This window comes from Notothenia coriiceps, unplaced genomic scaffold (assembly GCF_000735185.1).
Source record: "Notothenia coriiceps isolate Sejong01 unplaced genomic scaffold, NC01 NC01_scaffold00015822, whole genome shotgun sequence".
In the NCBI taxonomy this organism is placed as follows: Eukaryota; Metazoa; Chordata; class Actinopteri; order Perciformes; family Nototheniidae; genus Notothenia; species Notothenia coriiceps.
In genome coordinates this window covers 64,943-86,963 of record NW_011348523.1, presented here as the reverse complement: position 1 = coordinate 86,963, position 22,021 = coordinate 64,943, and the positions used below count along the sequence as shown (strand labels likewise).

Sequence of the window (22,021 nt, the reverse complement as noted above, 5' to 3'; positions counted from 1 at the left end):
CTCACAAAAAGGAACAATAGACACTCAGAAATGAGTGCATGGCAACAACACAAAGACATACAAATTCCAGCTCATGGCAAGAGAAATGAAGCAGGCACAGGGAAAAATCACATAAACCGTGAGCAGTGTCAAACAGTTGCATTCAGAGTGTCCCCCTGTGGAGTTCCCCTCACCACTTCCCTTGTTGTTGCTTAGCACTCTGCTTGCACTGCACAAACCAGTAAATTAAGATGCCCAGCAGCGCTTAAGAAAAGAGGCAACAGAGACATTTCCACAGCTTAATGGCATGCTGTCCTGTCTGACACAGCTAATCTGATAATGGAACATTTCTGCTAAAACAAGCTTCTCCTAACTACTTATTTAGGAGTAAATTCTACTGGATGAAAACATATTGTGTTTATTGTTTCAGTGTATAAGCATGTGCATGTGTGCACCTCAGGATTTCTAACAGTCTTTCACAGCGCAGCATTCTCTGCTCAGCATTGTTCCTGAGCAGCGGTAACCATGGTGACTCCTTAACAACTGCTGTCACCCTATCCTCAGCCATTCAAATTCTTTGGCCGACGCACACACAACAGTTTTCTGGAGGATCGGAGGATGAACACTGATTAGATGAATAAAAATAAATAAATGACAGAGCCTGTCTGGACCGGATTGTTCTCTCCCAGTAATTTGATTATAAGAGTTTAGCATTTCATAAACAACTAGAAAATATTACAGTCAAACAAACCTTGAGTGTCCTTTTGCATCTGACATTTAAGTCACATGCAGAAAAATGAATTTTAATATCATGTTTGGCACTTGGGTTTTTTCAAGCAGTGTGAAACAAAGCCAAGGGCAACACTTATTAATATGAGTCTATTTTAAACAGATTAACTGTATAATGTAGGAATGAGTGCAGCATTTCATCAAAACCAGCAGTAGAGTTTCACTGCTCTGCTTTGACTATTTTCTGCAGGAGAGTGGGCCGCTCGAGGACAAGGCCGCGTCTGTTCTTTACGGCTTTGAATTGCTTTCTACCTGTCAGTCTGTCTCTCTCTGTCTGACCCTGACACCCCCCCCCCTCAACTTCTGTCAACCTCTCATCTGAAATTTCTTTAAACTTTGGAAACATACAGCGTAGGCTACACTGAAAAAACTGAAACCTTTACCTTAATTAAATGTATTATGTCAACACATTTCACACAACTGTATTAGTTTAGCAATAATATTAAGTTCAACCTAATATATATTTTTAAACTTATACATTTAAATAAAGTCAAAGTTTCTGTTTCTTTAGTGTACTGGCACAAAATAACAGGCAATTCAATATTATGAGTAAAGAATATTGACTGAATTTTTTTCTCTCCTGTGTTTATGACTTATATATTTACCCATTTACAAAAATTACATTTGTAAGTTCCTCCGATTTAATAATTGTCTTCGGGAAGTCCAATACTTTTACCACGGTCCTTGATGAATATAAAAGGCATATACCTGTAAAAAAAGATAATTATTCCTGCACGATAGAAGCGTGGTGTCTTTGTAGCATAAGCAAGCTAACTTTGTTGGTTTTAACTTGTCAATTAAATTATTTACCTTATGTTTAGACATTATGTGAAGAGTTTATAAAGTTTATGTCATTTTATTATGTTAATATGTTTCAGGCTCTATAAATAAGTGAACTGGGAATAAGAATTTATTTTCATCATATCTATCTAAGACAGTGTTGGATTGTTTCCAGTTTGGTGCAACAACAAAAAAAGCTAAACCATGACCTTATAGTGATGGAGAGAAAAATAAATTCAAATTTGACATGAAACGGAATAAGAGATGTCCCCTTGCTGTTTTGAGCCAGAGACTGCACCAGGAGAATCCATGAGCAGATTCATAGTATCCTTTATATTAATCTTTATAGAGGAAAGATATATCAAGTCACACACACAGTATACAAGCCATGTGATTTCACAATCCCTGAAAAACAATGTTCCCAGTTCAGGACTAGACAGGCCTGGAGCCTCTCACACAAAGAAATGACGACACCATGTGACCATAACATTTAGTGACCCATGCTGATGACAAAAATATCCTCACTCTACTTTCAGTCGTTTAGGCGTGGAACAGCTCTTCAAAGTCATACTCAAAACAGAAAAGAACGAAACACAGTCATCCCTCTGACATGCAACATTTAAACATAGATATTTAAAAGATGAGCTTCTTGTTTTTACAGCGATATCCAACAGTAAGACACATGAGAAAACATCCGTGGACATATATATATACATTAAGTTACATTATCAATAGCTCTGTTTCTTATGAACAATATTTACACAGGGGAAGTCCTCTTTCCCACTCATGTTGTCCAAAGTCACGTGGTGAAAGTCCCTCTTTGTATCTGTCACATTACAGGTTCTTGTCAGTTGTTTGTCTTTAAGGACTAATCAGCACAGATAATGCAAAGTGACTGACAAATATACAAATAATTACTCTGTACAAGTCCAGAAGTTTAAGCAAGTATTCACAGCAGTTCTTCCTCACAGAGCCAGGAAGGTATACACTGATGGCTTATCACATTACGCTGAGGTTGTTCATCATCTCAACATTGTATTTTGATGCTGATTGTTGCTCTCCCTCTGTGTTCCCGTAGTACCACCTGATCCATTTAGTTAAACATGTAACACACAGACTGTTCTACTTAGCTGTATGAGGGACATTGTTACAGTGATGTGATGTTATTGGCAAACTGTGGCAGCTATCTTATGACAGTCATTGTATGTTACTTCAATACTAGCTGATAGATATCAACAAGGCAGACAGACAGACTATCTGTGTAATGATAACAAAAGCTTATTAGCAACTGATGAGCTTCACAGAGATAAATGTCTTATCTTTTTCTATCATGTCAATACAGTGTCATGTCTCTGCTAAATATTCTCTGGTCCTGTGTTCAGAAGGAGATCAGACGATGGATCCCTTGGAGGAGGACAGGTGGATGGACTGGATGCGGATGGCCAGGGTTTTCTCCAGATCCTGCAGGATGTCAGAGCCGGGGCTATCTGGAGGCGTGTCGTACAGCAGCTGTTTGAATGGCTCCAACTCGATCAGGATTAACATGTTCTTTAGGAAGTAGCCCTCTATATAGGACGCCAAGTCTGGAGCACCAAGAAACTGTGAACAAAGTAACAATAGTTCCATTAGTGGACATCTATAACACCTTAGAGAGATAAACAGAAGTGGGGTTGTATGAGATATTTAAATCAGCGTATTACCAGCACTCCCCTAGCTTGAAGCAGCAGACAGTAGTCACAGCACAAAACATTTACAGCGATGGATGGGGGCAGCAGCAAATAATGTTTTTTTTATCTTCAAAAATCTATAGCAATTTAAGTTTACAATGCATTTGGAAGATGTAGATTGCTTTTCCTCACAGTTCTTTCCGAAGCTGTTATCCATGCTCTCCTCAGGGCGACCAAACTCCATTGACAAATACAATCACTTCACCTTGTCGAAACGCGGGGTTGCTGGTCTACTGCTGTTAGTTAGTTTGTGTTATTGTGGTTAGTCCAGACTCAACAAAGTTACAGAATAACACAAACTTATAACACAAACTTACCAATGATGGCAGCGGCAGACCAGCAACCCCGCGATTCTGCAAAGTAAAGTTATTGTTTTTTTGTCAATTGAGTTTGACGGCTTTGAAGAGAGCATACTATAAAGATATAAAGGCTTCACTTCCCTGTTGGAACGAGCTGTCTCACAGCGGGGAAAATATTCTAAATATAGCGTACTTAAACTGATATTGTTTTCTTTTAGCTAAAAAATATATTGCCGCTGCCTCTTCAGGAGCAGTTCATCCGCTGTAATACACACACTATAGACACAGTAAGTACCTCATACAACCCAACAGGGAACAACCATCTCTCAAACGTGTTTTACAACACAGCTTGTGTTTTCATCCTATTCAGTTTTTGCACCTTGGTGTGGTTGTAGATCTCCACACAGGTTTCAGTGTTGATGTTCTTGGTGCAGATGATCTCACAGTGCCGCTGCAGAGCCTCAAGCTGGAAGAACTTGGCTGCAGACAGAAGCTGAAAAATAAAAAGCACAATCAACTCATCAAGTTTAGCGTCCAATTTGATCATGGATACTACTGTGCTTTTTGAACAGTGCAACATCAATAGGTAAGGTAATAGGTACCTGAGACCTACATCTTATTCATTATTATTATTATTATTATTATTATTATTAATCTAAATTCACAGTACAAAGGTTTTTAGTGTAACATTAAAGTACATTCTACAGTTTTGCAGTGAACGCTGTGCTAACAAGCCTAACCTCCATGATGTCAGTGTTCCTGATGTGCAGAGCGTCGGCCCCCCCGCAGTAGAGATACTGCATCACCAGCTGAAAGAAGGAAACATATTGAAGCTTTCATACAAGGATGAATAGAGTAGGAATTTATGAAGGAAGCAGTGTGAATGTGAAGTGCAAGGGTGATTTAAAAGTTTACCATAAAAATGTGATATTTCACATTGCTGATTTCTATGCATGTGTTTTCACCGCAAGGTCTGTTTGCAAGAAGAGTTTTAAACCTTGAGAGAAAAAAAGACAGTCAAGTATTTGGTGTTTTATTCACACTTGGTAAATGTTTATACATCTTAATAGTAGCTTGTAGCATAAGGTGAGCAAAAATAAACCTTGAACTACTGTTCAGTAATGGGTTGGTTTCAATTAGTTATTTTTTTCTCTGGGGACATTTAGTCAACATGAGTGACAGATCTACAGTCCATTGATGACAGGACTGACTGTCATCAAAATAACATGACATGAGTGTGAAATGGAAGTCCTGTCAGGATCCCCAGGGCAGGAAGACAAATGAGTTTATGGACCAGCAGGAAGAAATGCACAGTACTGACAACCACAAATCAACACAGCATGTGTTAGGTCATTGCTGTATGAATACATTTATCTTTTCATATCAGAACTTACAGTTACATATTCAGAGCTTTTATAGAAATGGAAGACTACTTGGGCATTTGAAAGCTGAATCCAAAGTGACTGTACCTGCCGGAAGCTGTGAAGAGCAGGACTTTGTGGGCGTAGAAAGGCTTCCCCTCCACCAAAAAGGTCACATCTGACATCTCTTTATTGTTCAGGAATTGAGGATCTGAAACCCAAGTGGCCAGAAAAACAGAATGCTTTTCTGATTATTAAAAAAAAAAGAAAGAAATGGGGTGTACAACTAAGCCTTCTTGGCAGTTCTAGACACATTTTAGCCACTTTTTTATTCTAGTTCCTGAACACTAGATGGCATTACGTGCTCTTCCCATTTTCCTGCATTAACTCCAACAGGCAATTCAACACAAATACATCAAAGAAGTGCTCATGTGCTGTTTGAATGCTGTATTCTTTGCATTGTTAAACAGTATAGATTTCACAATGACAGAAGTGGAATGGAAAAGGCTGGCCCTCACCCAGGCGTGACGTCTGCTTCCTCTTGATCTCTGCTAGTTTGGGGATGGGGTAAGGGCCGTAACACTGGGTGAAGATTGCAGACAGCTGCTGGCTGATCACCTCATTCTGACAACACACAGACAGAGAAACAAAACATCAGCAGGTGAGGAGGAGAGCTGCTTGAGTGGGCGTTGCTCAGCCAATATCCAGGAGTTCATGTTATATAACAACACACAAGTACTAACTTTAGTGCTCCTCTCCTACACAAACATCCTCAACACAATTATCAGCACAGGGAGGGAGGAATAACTTCTGTAGCCTTGTATCACGCTCAGCATTCACCTTATTCAAGCAATGGTCCCAATGGGCCAAATACTCGGGGCTACCTCACACCTTTGAAAGGGGATCAGATGAATATTTCACACCCACAATTCCTGAGAGATTACTGTAAGGGGGAACACCATCAGAGGCAGAGCTACTGTAGGAGTGTGAGAAAGAGAAAGACAGGGGAGTGAGATCTTCTTCCACTTACAGCTAACTTTCCTCTTGTATGTGGGGAGCTCAAACTAAAGGAGAAGGGGGGGCAGTGCCATTCAGCTGCATCAGCGGTGCGCGACACTACAAGCCCCACGTGTGCACACTGTGCAGTCAGGCTGCTTGCTCTCACTGAAGCATGACGCCAACAAACAGCTATTAACAACCAACCGTTCCACCAGGGACAAAAATGCACTGAATTTTTTCAAACATTTACTCGCAATGCACAAAATGTATAGATCCACATCTATTATTAGAATAGATGTGTAACTTTGGTGAGGGGTTTGATCTCCTGTAAATGCATAAGGCTTTAAGGCACTATTACTCAAACAAAAACAACTAAATCAATATGTGTATTGAAACTGAATCATATTTTAAGGAAAACATATTTTCTTCTGATGTCGAGCTGCTCTGTCTTGATTATCTTTGGTGTCCTGATTGACAGAAAGCAATTACTTGTTGTTTATGTCACGCTAAGCTCTAACTGCTGCCGTCAGCTAAGTTAGCTGTTAGCTAAGTTAGCTGGCTGCCAGGACTCGGAGCTCGGGGCACCGGGGGAGTCTGATTGTTTACAATGTAAGCTTGTTGGCGAAAGCTTTGGGAGATAAAAGGCTGAAAGACAGATGACATACTGGACCTCCTTGCTGTAGAAATTGTAAAGAAAATGTGCTTACTATGTCCTGTGTGGCACTTTCTTGATGTTTGTCGTATTAGCAAAGGTGTTGACTACCTAATCTTATAATAAATGACGAATCTATTCAGAAACAAATCACGTGAACCTTTATTGTCCACCTTTATGACAGCAGTTTCAAAAGCAAATTGCATAATATTTGATATATATATATATATATATATCATATAACCTGCTATATTTAACTAAATTGTTGAATGGAGGTTTCATTGAGCTAAAACCAACAGACAATGAAATATGAACAGACCCTACGTGTCTCAGGCCCTCATGGTGGAGCAAACAGTGACGGGGTTCCCTGAGGCCCCTCATAGAGATCAGGGTCACTGGTCCCCCCATTCATCAACCAAGACAGAGACAAGGACTGACGCTGCAACAATCCACTGAAGGCTAGGATGAGTGTATGAGTGTGTGTGTGTGTGTGTGTGTGTGTGTGTGTGTGTGTGTGTGTGTGTGTGTTTGAAATACTGCGGGCATGGGTTGCACACGTCGCAAGTCTCTGCAGGTTTGCTTGTGTATTTTATTTATATAAGTGCTTGTGTGTGTGTGTGTGTGTGTGTGTGTGTGTGTGTGTGTGTGTGTGTGTGTGTGTGTGTGTGTGTGTGTGTGTGTATTGCAGTCTTTTTTTATTATATCAGCAATGACGTCAGTTGGGCAGAACTACGACAAGGCAAAGGAAGCAAGACAAACAGAGGTGACAGCCCGGATGATGTGCTGTTTTAAATCTAATACGGCCCACTAAGGGGATCATGAGCTTAGGTAATGAGACAGGGCCCTGATCTAATGAGAAGGAACGGAGAGGAGCGAGGAGGCATGTCATAAATCATTATCATTCTGGGTTATTGATATTGAGGAAGCCTCCGGAGATCTGTCATTCTCTGTGAAGCTGAAGACCTGACTGTCTTACACAAAAAGACATTAACTCAGCAAGAGAGATAATGTTTGAAAGGTTAGATTCATAAAATAAGACATTTAAAGGATCAAAATGTAGCTTTTGAGGAAACAATGGGCTTCAATAAGGCGCTCTCTAAGAAACTCCTCTCTAATGAAGATTCTGACATAACCATTTTCTTTTTGGGATTTCTATATATTTTTGAAGAAGTCATTTCATTATTTTACAAAACAATGGTATTTTTAAGAAAATAAACAAGAATAAATGCGTAAAAGTATCACGTGGATCTTCTTTGGTGCTTATTTTATATCTATATATTTAGTAGTATTTGTTTGGCTTAATCCTCTAAACTTTTATTTCATTGTTTAGTAGTCTTATTCACTATAATGGGTATTGGCTGGGCATTTACCTGCTACTACTATCAATGTGCACCTGCTTTCAATTTCAAAGGACACTCATTTTCATCATTATTAGAAAACAGCTTCTTATCTAATATGCCGTTAATCTGTTGTAGACCCTTTTAAGGCCCGTCTCTGGAAACAAGATCTGAAAAGAAGGCTTGGTGGATGACGCCAAAGTTATTAGCAGCATTGCAATCTACCTTGCTGGCTCTGAGGATCTGGAACATGAGTGGCAAGCCATGCGTGATGAGCTCCTCAGTGTACTCCTCTTCCTCGATGCAGCTGAACTCTTTGAGGAGACCTTGGATCAAAGGTCGGCGTTGCTGATGGAAACACGTTCGCAGAGACTCCATCCAAGTGTGTAAAGTCCATGGAACCCCTGGGAATGAATTAAAGGGGTCAACACATGTGAAACAAAACCAAATTCACACACAAATATGCAAAAACAAGGTATAAATGTTGCATACAGAATATGATTATGTAAAAAAGAATGCTTGTTTTAAAGAGTGTTTGCAGACACTAACCGAGGCTCCGTATATCTATGGTGATGTCTACATGCCCATGTTCTGAACTGTGGTACATGGCTTCTTTCAGGGCTTTGAGTTTGGCCTTCCCAGTTCGGATCAGGTCAATGTGAGACGGACTTTTAGCTTCCAGCTCCGAACCCTCTGCCAGGATCTCTTCCAGGGATAAGACGTCCCCTTTCCCTTTCTCTGTATGAGACAGCAGCTTACGAAACACATTTCTAGAAGGACAAAAGCACAAAAAACGAATTTAATGTATTTATCCTTACAGATTATAGGACTATTTTGAATTGCTTTTTATATCACAAGTCTCCAGGCCAATACAAACACAAGTGGCAAAAAGGTGCATTTGTATAATTATGCAAACTTATAATAAAAATGATGTGACAGTCACTGAGTTATGGTCATTACGGACTTGCTACGGCAATCTATAATTATCTGCCTCAGCTATGATTGTTATTGCTTCATATAGCTCAGTTTTAATTAACATGTATGGCTGGATAAAAAGATGCTTAGTGCAAATTAATAGACTCAAAATCCATGGGGCAAAAGGCATTTTATGCAAGCAGGCACATATCCATCTTAAAAAGGCCCGTTCTTTGATTTGATGACTGTCACTTCATAATATACAGTATAGCAGCCCAACCCTTGTAGCATGTGAATTGCTGCCAAATAGAGTTAAATACACTGGTAATGTGTAAAAGATGTTATGAAAACTTGTAAAAAAAACTCATGGGAAAAATTAGGTAAGGCTCTATTTTATAGGTCAGCTGCATTAAAGAAATACAGAATGTTAAAATATATATAGATACAAATATTTCATTAGTAATTTAGGAAAAAACATTAGTCGCTACACTTTCAATTAATAATAATTAATTGCTAGCATAACGCAGAGAGAAGTGCATTGCAGTTAAGCTGAACAAGAACACATTAAAAACCTGTGTGAATTAAATCACTGTGCAACAAAGCATCACTTAATACTGTTAAGCAAACATGCTTATAAATATTAACATAAAGTAGAAAACTAACATGTTGGACTTGACACAGGCAGAGGTCTGTGCAACATGTTGAATGTGAATATGACAAAGCAGTGGAAGTTCTTTTATTTAAAAATATGTAAATGTTTAGTCTTAGCACTGTATATTATGGCACATTGAGACCATACTGTTATTCAGATCAAAAGTGTCAGTCATTCAAGATGGTTGTTCTGTTTGTTAGTCCCGAACATGCTCTGGTGAGATTGTGTTTTTGAGCATAAACAAGATTATATGCCGAATACAGTTCGGTGTTCTTGAATATCCTCTGTTTATTCACTCGGAAGTGTGTATTCATGATGGAACATTAATGTGTTTGTGTGTGTGTTTGTGTGTGCGTGTGTTGCCCACCTGTGTCCATGGGCAGCTGCCAGACTGTAGGAGTTCAAGTCTCCCTGCGGCGCGGTGGAGATGCCATTGCGGTACATGGTTCCCACCATGGGGTCCGCCCCCCGCTCAAGCAGCAAACTCACAAGCTCAAAGTTACCTGAGAATGACAAAAAAGATTGGCAGAGCTCACACACAAACAGTACAATGAAACCAGTGAAATGAAAGTGAGGCAAACATGTCTCGCATGCCTGTATTTGTCTTTATTTCTCTAGCCCCCAGGATACATGTGCCTCTGAAGTGGTAAGGCTGACAGGCAGGTGTTGTTATCAGACAGCTGAGTATAAGTGGCCAGCTGGTGTTGTCAGCTTGCTACAATACAGTTGGACAGGAGGCAGGGGACAGGAATCACACTGTGTCTGTACCTGCAGCAGCAGCCAGCTGCAGCGGGGTCTCTGTGTAGTTCTCCATGCCGTCCTGCAGGGACCCCTCCACACTGGCTTTGGCATCCAGCAGCAGCTGCAGAGGCCAGGTGGGGGCACGGCAGGGTACAGAGGGGAGACACAGGTACAGGAGAGAGGAGGGATGGGGAGCAGAGGGAAAGTCAGTTGGCTATAATGAGATTGATTTTAAGTCAGGCTTCTCTCATCTGGTGACTGTGTCATGCAAAATAATGTGTTTAGAAAATAGTTGATATTTAATTTACAGCCAGCCTTCAATTTTTAACAAATAATTTAAACTGTTACTGTCAAATACTAAAAATGTGCATGCTTCCTCTGTTGAAATGAAGAAGAATATTTGCTTTCTTGCTGAGTGTCAGACAACTGCTATCACTCTCACATCTTCACAGAAGCCTAATTTTTAAGATAGCTGGCAGCCAGCCTTAAAAGTTGCTTTTAGATTAAGTACTTTTTAAGGGATTAAACAAACAAGATATAATATGTTAATTGCTGAGCTTTAGAGGTTCTGGTAGGCACACTTCTTTACCTTTGGACAGGCACAAGCTATCCATTACCCCCTGTTTCCGGCGTCAGCTAAATGCAATGTAATGTAATGTTTCCTGTCTGTATGCTACATTTACGCTATGCTAACAAGCTACAACTTCATATTTACCATACAGACAACTAAATATAATATTTAATAACAATACACATGGTTTACACAGAATTTAATATTATTAATGTCATTCTTTATTTTAAGCTGATGTCCTCAGATATGAAATTGTAGTGCCACAAAGCTTAAACGTTTTTTTCTATTTGGATGATTCAGAATCCAGATGGATCATTTAGAGGACAAACTGAATTAGTTAAATGTGGTTGATAACAATTTAGACGGCTGTGTTTCCACTTTCCACTTGCTAAATGCAATCCATTTGCACAAAAATGGGAAATTAACAGGACGCATTTGTTCAGACCCAAACATTGACTGGATAAATGCCCTCATTCCAGATGATAAGGTCAATTTGTACATCACACAAACAGAACCAAATGGAAACAAAAGAAAGACAGGAGAAAACTCGTAGCGGAGAACCATTATCATCATCACCACCAAAAGATTTGATGAAAAAAATGACAACGATGACCAACCATGAGCTGAAGCACAACGAGAGGTCATGATGAGAGAATCACAGGTGAGGAAGGACGTCACTACCTGCACCACGGGCACATGTCCGTGTAACACAGCGAAAGTGAGGGGCGTCGCCTGCCGCGTTTCGGGAAAGACTGAGGGATGCTTGTGCACTGAGTTTGGCACCTGGGGAAGGGACACGGGTAGGTGGGTTGGGTAAGGTAGGAGTGAGAAAGGTGGGGGAGAGAGATACGAAGTCATTAAAACTTCTACATGGCCTACGGAGCATAAGACAAGCAGCAGGGAAGGGGGGCGGGGGGCGGCAGGAAGCGCTACGGGAGAAACTACAGTAATTAATGAGAAACCCCGGGGCTGCAGGGGACATCTTGTCTCCTTTGTTCGCCTCCTAATGAACACGATTGATTGATCTGTCTGATTACTCCTGGTAATAATAGTTTCACTCTTTTTCTAGCGCACATTTCTGATAGGGAACTGACCGTACCTCTCTGAGGATCATCTCTCTGGTCAGTGTGAAAGTAGTAACTATAAGCCAAATGAAAGCATGACAACTATGAAAAACATTAGTGAAGCACAAAAGGAATTTTTTCTTAATGCAATTTTTGCAGGAGTGACATGAAATGAGACAATAATGAAGACAAAACATTTAAGTTTTTTCATCTGCAATACAACATAAAAAATTCCACAAACTACGTTGTTTGTTTTAAAATCATAATCTTGTATTATTTTTCAGTAGGCTAACGTTTACTTATAGTTAAGTTGCTGTGCTTCATAAATGTACTTTAAGCCATTTGTACCACCCTCCTTCAATTTTGATATAACAAAACTATGGTGCCTTAATTCCTAAAGCATATATTTTATATATTTTTCAATAACCCTTCCATTTCAGTTTTGAGAGATATTTCATAAGCATGAATCTCATTTTAAGAAGACAAGGCAGATGGTACTGCACCTGTTTATATTAGCATTTAGTAATTCTGAAATTGAATAACCCAAAATTACTTTATAGGCAAATTCAGGATATCAGTGTTTTAACTTAATTTCCCCTAAACTTAAGATATTATTTTCACTACTGTGCCCTGTATTTACAAGACATTGTATACATTGTGATTCCTTACTGTAAACATTTGTACTAAATTCATAAAATGACACGATGAACAGCAAGTTGCTTTATGTAGGGTTACCAATGTGTTACACTTTAAGATAATTTAAAGAACATAAATCCTTTCAAGGCTGCCTAGCTGTTGAAAGAAACATGTTTGCACTTTGCACACATCTGAGCCAACATCTGTCTTTAACTTTCAAAATGTAACCAGGTTCAAAACCAGATGCTTATAAAGATTTTGAAAGCGAGTCTTTTTATTTCAGCAGACCGTGTGCTTTGTGCTTTGGCCAGAGGTCAGGAATGCAGTGGACTGCAAATCAACTGACACAATGCCTGATGGGACATGTTGTTGGTGACTAAGGAAAACCAGGATCATGAGGCCTGAACTGAACTCCTCTCTGAAGTCGGCACATTCAAAAGATGTCATCGAAATTCTCCGCAGACTTCAGTTGACTTTAAGTAAGCCGATCTTTATCACTTTTTTTCCCTGACTGTGACTGTGTCATGTTTAACGCTACACACACTCAAATGCAAATGAGTTTCATATCACAAGTAATATTAAATCTGTTTTCAACATATTCTCTATTGTGGCAGAGCAGTTATTGCCTCATGATCTACAGCTCTTGTATGTTTAGCAGCATGACACATGAGGGAGAACAAACAAGGGGAGATGAAGGACAACATGATCGCTTTCTCCAATTCAATACAACACATACAGTATTCACAAACAATCACTTAAGAACTAACACAAACATATAACGGTACATTATGAAGATTTCCAAAGTTGTAACGTCCTCAATTTAAGCATTGCTGATGTCTCCCACTAAAATGACATCTCAAAAACACTGGGTTAATCAAAAACTAGAAACTTAGAGGGCAATATGTACTCTTAATGATAATCATTCCTTCATTTGACTTTGATCTACCCTATGTGGAAAACCAGAAAAGCATTACAAATGTAATCAGCACTGACCTCGCTGTTAATATCAGCCCCCGCATCCAGCAGCATCTGCACCATGGCCTCGTCTCCACGGACACAAGCGTACATCAGCGGGGTCATCCCCTACACAAGCACAGGTACAGAGAGCAAGGGAAATCACATTGTTTGAAAAGTTTTATTTTGAAACACCAATTGGCATAATCATATCCCAGGTAGTGGCATCAGATTAGATTAGATTCAACTTTATTGTCATTGCACCGAGCACAGCGAAATACAGTTTGCATCCAACCAGAAGGTACAAAGAGGAAAAAAGTGCATTCGTTTTCAATCAACTTACACAACAGAACAAATATAAAGTGCAGGGTTTAGATATATATAAATAAATACAGATGTAATAGGTAATAGATATAGATGTTATAAATAGTACATAAAGACATTGTTCAAACAATTGCATGTGCCCACATTGGACTTTGTATGATTTAGATATTTCAACCTAATGTAAAGTTAAAATAAATGAGTACCGGATCAAGAAAACAGTCTGGATCAAGCAAATGGTAAAGAATAAAGGGTTCTTTCAATAATGTTTTCATTCACTGATAATAACAATCTAGCTATTTTAGTGAACTCATATTGAAGATGTGGAATGGCTAGTATTACATTGCAGCCTGTTAAGAAGCTGCAGCGTTGTCGCTCAATACTGAACCAATTAAGAACATGGTGTCAACATTAGTCACTCAGACACAAAGAAGGGAAAATATGGTCCAGGTTGACGAATAGCAAAGTCCCCTTTAAAGCGATTTTACCTAAAGTATGTACAAAGCACCACTAAAACTTTGCTATTAACTTGTATCTTTGACAGTTCCACTCCAGGCACCTTGAGTCTTATGAGTGTAATCTTTTTCTATGGATTGTTTTAAAAGACACTATACTGTATCAATATCTCCTCTGGGCCAGGGTTTACAGCACAGAAAGGTGCCGAACCAAACTTTATACTCTGGTGGGGCAGGTCTTGATGTAATGCAGAGCTCCTTGGCAGGAAGGCTGCGGGAAAATGCTGTCAGAGTGAGGTTTAATATTCATGACTGCATTTGTGCAGAAAATGTTAAGATGAAGAAGCCATGCAAACAAAATGCTCTGATCCACAGGCTGTGTGTGTGTGTGTGTGTGTGTGTGTGTGTGTGTGTGTGTGTGTGTGTGTGTGTGTGTGTGTGTGTGTGTGTGTGTGTGTGTGTGTGTGTGTGTGTGTGCATCAGTACAAATGAGCATGCATTATTTAATATGTTGTCTCTGACCTGCTCACTCATGCTGTTGATACCATCAGGCCCCAGCAAGTTGACAGCCTGCTTCACCAAGTCTGTGCGTCCACAGCTGAGCATACGGAAGCCCAAATCCTGCAGGAACTTCGCTTCAGTAGAGGCAGCGTCCAGTTTCCTCGAGGCACAGAAGCAGTCATCCGTTCTGAAGGGCAAAGTACACCAAGTGATTCACAGTGTTCGCTTACAGTGCACCATATTTTCCACCTGAAAGGCTTTATTTTTAAACACTACAGGGAGGATGCGCATATGACTGATGTGTGAGTTTGCAAGTCCAGATAATGTGCTTGCTTGTGTTTTTTATGTGTGGGGGAAGAAAGTGTTTTTTCAGCGCCGTACCGGAGTTGGCGCGGCTCACAGTCCACTCCGGGCAGCAGGAGGCGGGCAGCCTGCCGAACATCGTCGCTGTCCACAGAGAAGCTGCGTCTGTGCTCCGTGTGAACCGCTGCCACGCGCACCCACTCCATCAGGGGCGGCAGCACCAAGAACGGCCTGTAGGGGGGGATGGAGGCACATGATCATGACCACACTGGACTTAAGGCAAACCCAGTACTTGAAAGGAAGGAACTTGCTAGGAAAATCCAGTTTATAGAAATGTGCATATGTAATTTTAGTGATCTTGCTAGCTGTAGCTGATGTTTGAAAACAGGATGTCTAGAAGATGAAATCAAATGCCCCAAACTGATATGTCATGCAGAAACACTTTGATGCAAGATCATATATTCAAATACAAATTCTGTTTTATACAGTCAGTGTCAACTACAGAGATTGGTCCAAACTATATCTCTTCACAATCTATTCTGCTCTATTCTAGAGATCTGAAGCTTGACACTGCAATGATATAATACTGTGATCATGTTTGAAATGCTTAGCTAGTGTTAAACTAAATATGCTATAGAACTCCACTTATGCATTTCAGAATATGTATAATGCATTTCTATATGACTTAAAATGCCTTGTGATGTTGTAGCAATCATAAGAAATTACAAGTGTCATGTGAACACTTTACAGGGGGAGTAATTGCTCCCCTCTTAATCTGTTTGGCATGACGTTGTAATGGCGAACATCGTGCTGCTCTCTGTAAACAGAGCATGGTTATGCATGTGAACATACAGAATTTATGACAGCTCAGTATCTGCTTATAGAAGTAAGGGTGTGTTTTGCAAACCCCTGCGATGCAAGGATTAAACAGGGCAGGAATTGACAATCGCACCGTTGATCCTGACCCCAGAGCTAACAGTGAGCAGCTTGAGAAGGTGTGATGCGGAGAAAACCCAACCACAGTCTCATTGAGAGAAAATATCTCAATGGGAAACGTGCAGGTCCTACTTTTTTGAAAGAACTTCTCTTCCTATCTACCTCTCTCCTCCACTAATCCTGCGTCAGTGTGTTTACTTCAGCTACATCAGCATGCATGAGGATACATACTGTATACATGATGTTACACTAAGACCTTCATACTGTTCTGACAGCATGCCATGGCTATAAAGACACACTTTGTTCACGTCAACAATGAGCTGTCATTAATGCAAAACACGACCACTGATGTTAAGTATTATGATGGAACAGGTGTTGCTATTGACGATTGTAATTAAGGAAAGTTTTAACCCATAGTTAAAAGATTGGATTTACACATGGCGTGTCAAAACTGACAGTTTCATCGTTTTTTTCTTTTGCAGAATGCATCGTTTTAATCATATAAATACCCTAGCTAATTTATCCTGTGGGATTTGCTGTCCAGTACATCGCTTGATGTCTTGATGTCGGGGTGCCTGGACTGTCCTTGACACATGGTCGGCCCACATCTGTCACTCACTGTTAATTACTCACTGATCAATGCTGCTCCGAGGAGGATCTGTTACTGTAATAATGGTTGGATCTGCTAAGAAATCTTACTTCAAAGGATCCTGACCTACAGCTCATTTGACTTTATTGGCTGTGCAGAATTCATTAAAAGCGGTACACAACACCCAATCAAGAGGCAGGGAACGCATTCCCTCATAGGAAAACAGCAGATCAAAAATGGTTCAAGGTCTTGCTGTTTCCCTTCTCAGGGCTTTCTTGGCTCTGGCAATGTGCCTATATATAACTAAAACAAACATTCATTAATGTGATTTCTGCTACAAATGGTGATTAGAGCTAAAGCAGACCTGGGACACACATTATAGCTGATAACTTGCTCCACTGCAGGCGATAAAGCCTGGAGCCCCAAGAGGAGGACTGCTCAGGCTCAACTGTCAGTACTGTTTCCCACCTCTGCCGCATGCTGACAGGGGTTTCCACCAAACTGCAGGAAATACTGAGGACTACAGCAGGATGTGATGAATAAAATAAGAAAAATAAAGGCATTTCATAAGGAGAAACTACAAGGATTGTGAGGACTGTTCTCTTTCCTGACTATGAAGTGTCAAAAAACTGCATGATGAAGGATCAGGGGAATTAACACTATGGAAACATAGCCTAAGCCTTATGTTGTTCATGTATAAGCATCCAGCACAGTCCTATTATATCCCCCTATGTCATTGACGGTAATTATAAATACTGACGCCGGCTTCAACAGCCGCTTCCTGCCGCAGCTCAGGTCACCCAGAGGGCTCGCTAAAGTAGCCAATAAGTTGACAATTCACTGAGATAAAACTGTGCTTTCCTGCCAAAGGAAAACATCTGGTGTGCCATTTCAGGGGTTAGCACAGAGAGCCAGAAATATAATAAAGTCTGAAGAGGTTTACAGTTACAGGAGCAGGAACATTACCTCTGGATAGTGTCTGTGACGCAGGAGTGTAAATTGTAGATGAAATAAGGGAGTTTTTATCCTGTGGTCAGTTTTTTTTATCAAGTCCTAGTAGACAATAAAGGCACAATAATGGTACAATCCCACAGGAGAAAATGAGGTGAAGGGTTCTGATGTTTTAATCAATACCAGATGATTTCATTACTTTGCCTTGCTCTGGTTCAGAAATGTATCACTTTTCATGGCTTAATTATGATGGCAGGTTAACATCTAGAGACTAAACAACTGACACATGTATTTCTCTTCCAATTCCAGCACATATAACATATTCTATAACTGAAGAGCATATTGTTTTATATTTCTTCTTCATGAGGTGTTCCTGTTACATGTTTTCTCTAGCTTGCTTTGGGTTCTATAGTGAGAATACATGTTATATAGTTCTGTCAGTTGTTAGTACTCTTTGTTAAATAACGGCCTGGTATCAATGTAAGTTAAACATTAATTATTTTTGTAGCTATTACTCAATGAAATTCGGAGAAAAAATGATATCATTAGCTGCTAAATTCTGTACTGTGTTTGTCAGCTAGTCTCTTTAGTGCTGAACAGGTACTGTACAGTTGGTTTTTGGAAGCTTATTTATTAAAAACAGCTGACTGCTTTGTCTGATGGCAGTGAACCAAAACAAAGCTAAAAGACACTAAATGCTCTGTAGGTCTGAAGACAAATGAGGATTAAGGCAACAATTATTTATGGGTTCATCCTTTCAAACACAATGGTTTACCTGGAAATAGTCATGTGATACTTTTTCAATGTATAAAAATATTGCGTATGGCTGCTTTGAAGCAACTCTGTATAGAAATTGTGTGTGATAAGAACATTTTATGATTAATGTGATGACACTCATTTCAGTTTGTGAGCATTAGAGTATTTGTTGCTTTCAGCCATTCATTCTAAACAATATTGGTCGAATCAAGAGGTGTAATGGCTGGTGTTATTGTTAAGAACACATTAACATAACTAACAATGGATTACACCCTTCTATTTCCTTATAAAAATGTTTTATAATATCAAAAAACAGCTGGCCACTAAAGGTTTTAGAAAAACATTGGCCAAACAACAGTAAGTGGTACAGTTAATGGGGACTATTTTCTGTCATGGAATAATACATAGTTCGATGCTGAGTGATTTCCTTCTCACCTCTCTGTCTGTAAGGTGACCTTCGAAGGCTCAACGTTGGGGTTCTCCCACTCCATCTGAGGGCAGTGCATGAAGTAACACAGCGTGTAGATGGCCTCGGGCGCCCAGTGGATCACTCCGCTCTTCTGGTGGATCGGCGTCCCATTGTTGGGGTTCTTCATGTACAGCGGCTGTAGGTAGTGCATGGCCCGGGACACTATGTCACCTATACAAACACACAAATATACACACACATATCATACAGGGAAACACAAGTAAGTACTGAAGAAGGAGTTAATGTTCAGGCACAAGGGTGTAAAAAGGGAGAATATTTTGAGCAATTGGCCTTTAAAAAGACATCAGGGAACCATCTTCATTCCTTCCAGCCCCCTTAGAGCTCACTCTGTCAGGGGAAATCGAGAGTTCCCCCGCACCCCATCAGAAAAAGAGAAAGAGTTCATCCCAGTCCTTTCTGTGCCGCTCACTGGGGGAGAGGATAAGCATGCTCAGGACTGCGCTGTGTGGAGAATGAATATTTATGGACAAACATTAGCTACTCCAAGCTATTTCCCCTGCATAATTTGCCAGTACTTTAAGGTCATCCAGTTGGGCTAGAAAAATCAAAGCTTGAGAGGACTCTGCTAATAAACATTTGAATATTCTCTAGGCAGGTTTTAAAGAGAAAGTAAACCGTTCTTGGAAAAGCATGTTCAACCCCTTTTTTATTGTCAAGGGACAAAACAGACTGCCTTTTAAGTGCAGAAAACTCATTTCACAAAAAAAAAACGAGAGATGAATTTGAAGTTGCTCTCACAGACATAGATAGTCGAGGAGACCAACATCTTCACTCTAAGGACAATTATGACTGTGGCACCTTACTTATTGAGAGGTACAGTGTGACCACTGTATTATTTCAGCAAGGACTCAAAACCCATTTCACTGACTGCTGTCAGATGTATGTCGCCTCTCTTTCCTGTCTAGACCCACTGCACTGTGAGAAAATGTAATGAAATTCTGAAGCAGGTTCAATCTTAGAGAAACCCACTCTGTATCATATTGTTCGGGTCAATTTGATAGCATTCAATGGGAAAAGTAATGGAGCAAGGCGGCACATGGTTCTCCGGTCTAAATTAGCTATACTGTATGTGTGACTATACAATACACAGACGGAGCAAACTGTCATTTACATGGACAAAAGGGTTTCTTTGGCATCAAAATTGAGCTATTTGGCGCTTGCCAAGATTCCATTTAGCCTTGACAATGTGAGAGGAGAGTGTCAAAAGGATGCCTGAATGAGGGAAGAGTATTCATGCAATAAAACAGTGAATCTCACGGCCTTCCTTTGGGAACAGGGGGGCTGTGCTGGACCACATCTACTGACGCAATGAGAAGGAAATATGACAGGAATGATTACCTTGCGTATAAATGTTAAGCTAAAGCCCTGCACCTTCACTCTGTCGCTGTCATCCTGCGCCTTTCCTCTTAATTGTAGCAACAGGATCAGCTTGTAACAGTGCCCTCTTAAGCTTGGTAAGGGAAGCTGAGGTGGTCAGCAACAGCCGATTCTCGTGTCTTATTTATGCTGCCCTGTGACATTTCCTATATTCTCAGAGGAGGCTGGCAGAGACTGTGAAAAGAAGATTATTCCTAACACAGAGAGAGTGCAAGAGTAGCGAAGTAGCAGCAGCTTAAAGTGAGATTACTGCTGCTCTTTTAGCAGGTGTGCACAGAAATATCTGCTCAAAAAAGATGGATTCATTGTTTTCAGTGACGGCTTGAAGATTCTTTGTTTTGGCCAAAAGAGAGGATTGAAAGAAGAACAGCAGTTTAATGAGCTAACACGCCAATAGCCTTTTCGCTATAAGATTCAAGCCTTTAATCAATACCTCATCCAGGGTAATTAATTGTTGATACTAACAAGAAGAGGAGAGGTGGAGGACACACAGCATATCCGCTCCTCAGGTATCTCACTGATCACCTTAAAGCAGCGGGGCAATGCTCTCTGTGTTTTCAAAGCTTTAGAATCTCCTTAGAAAAGCAAAATAACACAAATATGCCAGTCTCCAGTGCCTAATGGCACTGCTTTGATTTACAAGGAATTGTATTAGAGTTGGCACCTTTAAGGTCAGTAGCCGGCAATGCAGCACCCACATAACAACCAAACCGCTCATTACGCCAGAGACTGTGAAGGCTGTTTAATGCATAACTGCCAGAAAATAAGTATGCTCTTAGGAAATGTAGATTTTAAAAGGGAAAATCTGCTTCCTTTTCAGTGGATGTTCATTCAGTGTTAAAGGTAAATGTGAATGGAAGCAATAAAGTGCCTGCAATATTGACCAAGAGATCGGAGCTCTCCTGCTTACCACCTCAACCTCTTTCCAGCGCGTTTCTTTGGCCAAATATTTGTTCACCGAGTCAGCCGAAAAAGGCCTCTTAGTCCTTAAAACTCATATTTTGTCATGAATGCCCTTTTGTTTGGAGACATAGCAATACATCGGCATTGGTACCCCCTGGCTCTGAAATATGATGTCCTCCTTGCATCAATACTCGTAGCTGTCTGGTGTAACTGATGCAGTAAGTATACGCAGATGCAAACTCAGCTGTCTTGGTCAACACTGAGGAATTGATTGTTGCCATTGACATTAGCACTGATTGAACACCCGCATTAAAGGCGGTGAAAGTTCTCAATTCTGATGGAGCAATTATATTCAAGCCTTTATGATGTAGGGAAATAAATATTCAGTAACTAGCTTTCCTTTGTGTATTGATGAATGGCTCTTGGCTGCACTGTGCAGCTGCTGCCATCATCACAGTTTCTGTGTTTCATTTATTTGCTGCTATGCGGCCATGATTGCATTTAATGGTCGCCTGTGGCCATCCTGACTCGACAAGATGCTAAGCCATTCTTCCCGCTATTAGTTTTGTCAATTTCTAAAGCAGCCAGAGACCCTAATTACCTCGCATATAAGATAACAAGGAGGGCACCAACACTATCTTTACAGAGATGCTCCATCAGAATTTGTTAAAAAGCCAAGACTCACAACGATAGAGAGAAAGAAAAGGTAGAAGAAAGGGAGCAGCTTGACAAAAACGACAGAACTCGTGCTCTCTTTGAATATCAAACATTGCTAAGGGAATATATAGCTTGAGTGGAACTCTCCCTAAGAGGGTCTATCATCATTACCCATGCTGCTTTAACTTTCAGAAGGACTTTATATTTTAACGACTGTAGAGACTAACATTACAATCTGTGATAGGAACAAGCACACAGCGTCCCCGCAGTAATCAGGACGGTTTAGTTTGCACAAGGACGGCATTCAAAGCAACATCACTGACGAT

The 22,021-nt window shown here is 40.2% G+C and overlaps 1 protein-coding gene across 1 annotated transcript in view; it reads right to left on the bottom strand.

Moving 5' to 3' along the window:
* Positions 1 to 1,651: 1,651 nt before the first annotated feature.
* btbd11b (BTB (POZ) domain containing 11b) overlaps positions 1,652 to 22,021 on the bottom strand; it is a 26,305-nt gene continuing 5,935 nt past the window's right edge. Inside the window, exons 3-18 of the mRNA XM_010775608.1 lie at positions 18,704 to 18,908; positions 15,115 to 15,267; positions 14,755 to 14,920; positions 13,496 to 13,585; positions 11,484 to 11,585; positions 10,259 to 10,352; positions 9,858 to 9,993; positions 8,473 to 8,693; positions 8,149 to 8,327; positions 5,454 to 5,559; positions 5,044 to 5,146; positions 4,490 to 4,571; positions 4,315 to 4,383; positions 3,954 to 4,067; positions 3,593 to 3,628; positions 1,652 to 3,147 (exon numbers count right to left, since the gene is read on the bottom strand). Of these exons, the coding sequence (XP_010773910.1) occupies positions 2,938 to 3,147; positions 3,593 to 3,628; positions 3,954 to 4,067; positions 4,315 to 4,383; positions 4,490 to 4,571; positions 5,044 to 5,146; positions 5,454 to 5,559; positions 8,149 to 8,327; positions 8,473 to 8,693; positions 9,858 to 9,993; positions 10,259 to 10,352; positions 11,484 to 11,585; positions 13,496 to 13,585; positions 14,755 to 14,920; positions 15,115 to 15,267; positions 18,704 to 18,908 (2,066 nt within the window). The 3' untranslated portion in view covers positions 1,652 to 2,937. The remainder of the gene's footprint in view (positions 3,148 to 3,592; positions 3,629 to 3,953; positions 4,068 to 4,314; positions 4,384 to 4,489; positions 4,572 to 5,043; positions 5,147 to 5,453; positions 5,560 to 8,148; positions 8,328 to 8,472; positions 8,694 to 9,857; positions 9,994 to 10,258; positions 10,353 to 11,483; positions 11,586 to 13,495; positions 13,586 to 14,754; positions 14,921 to 15,114; positions 15,268 to 18,703; positions 18,909 to 22,021) is intronic.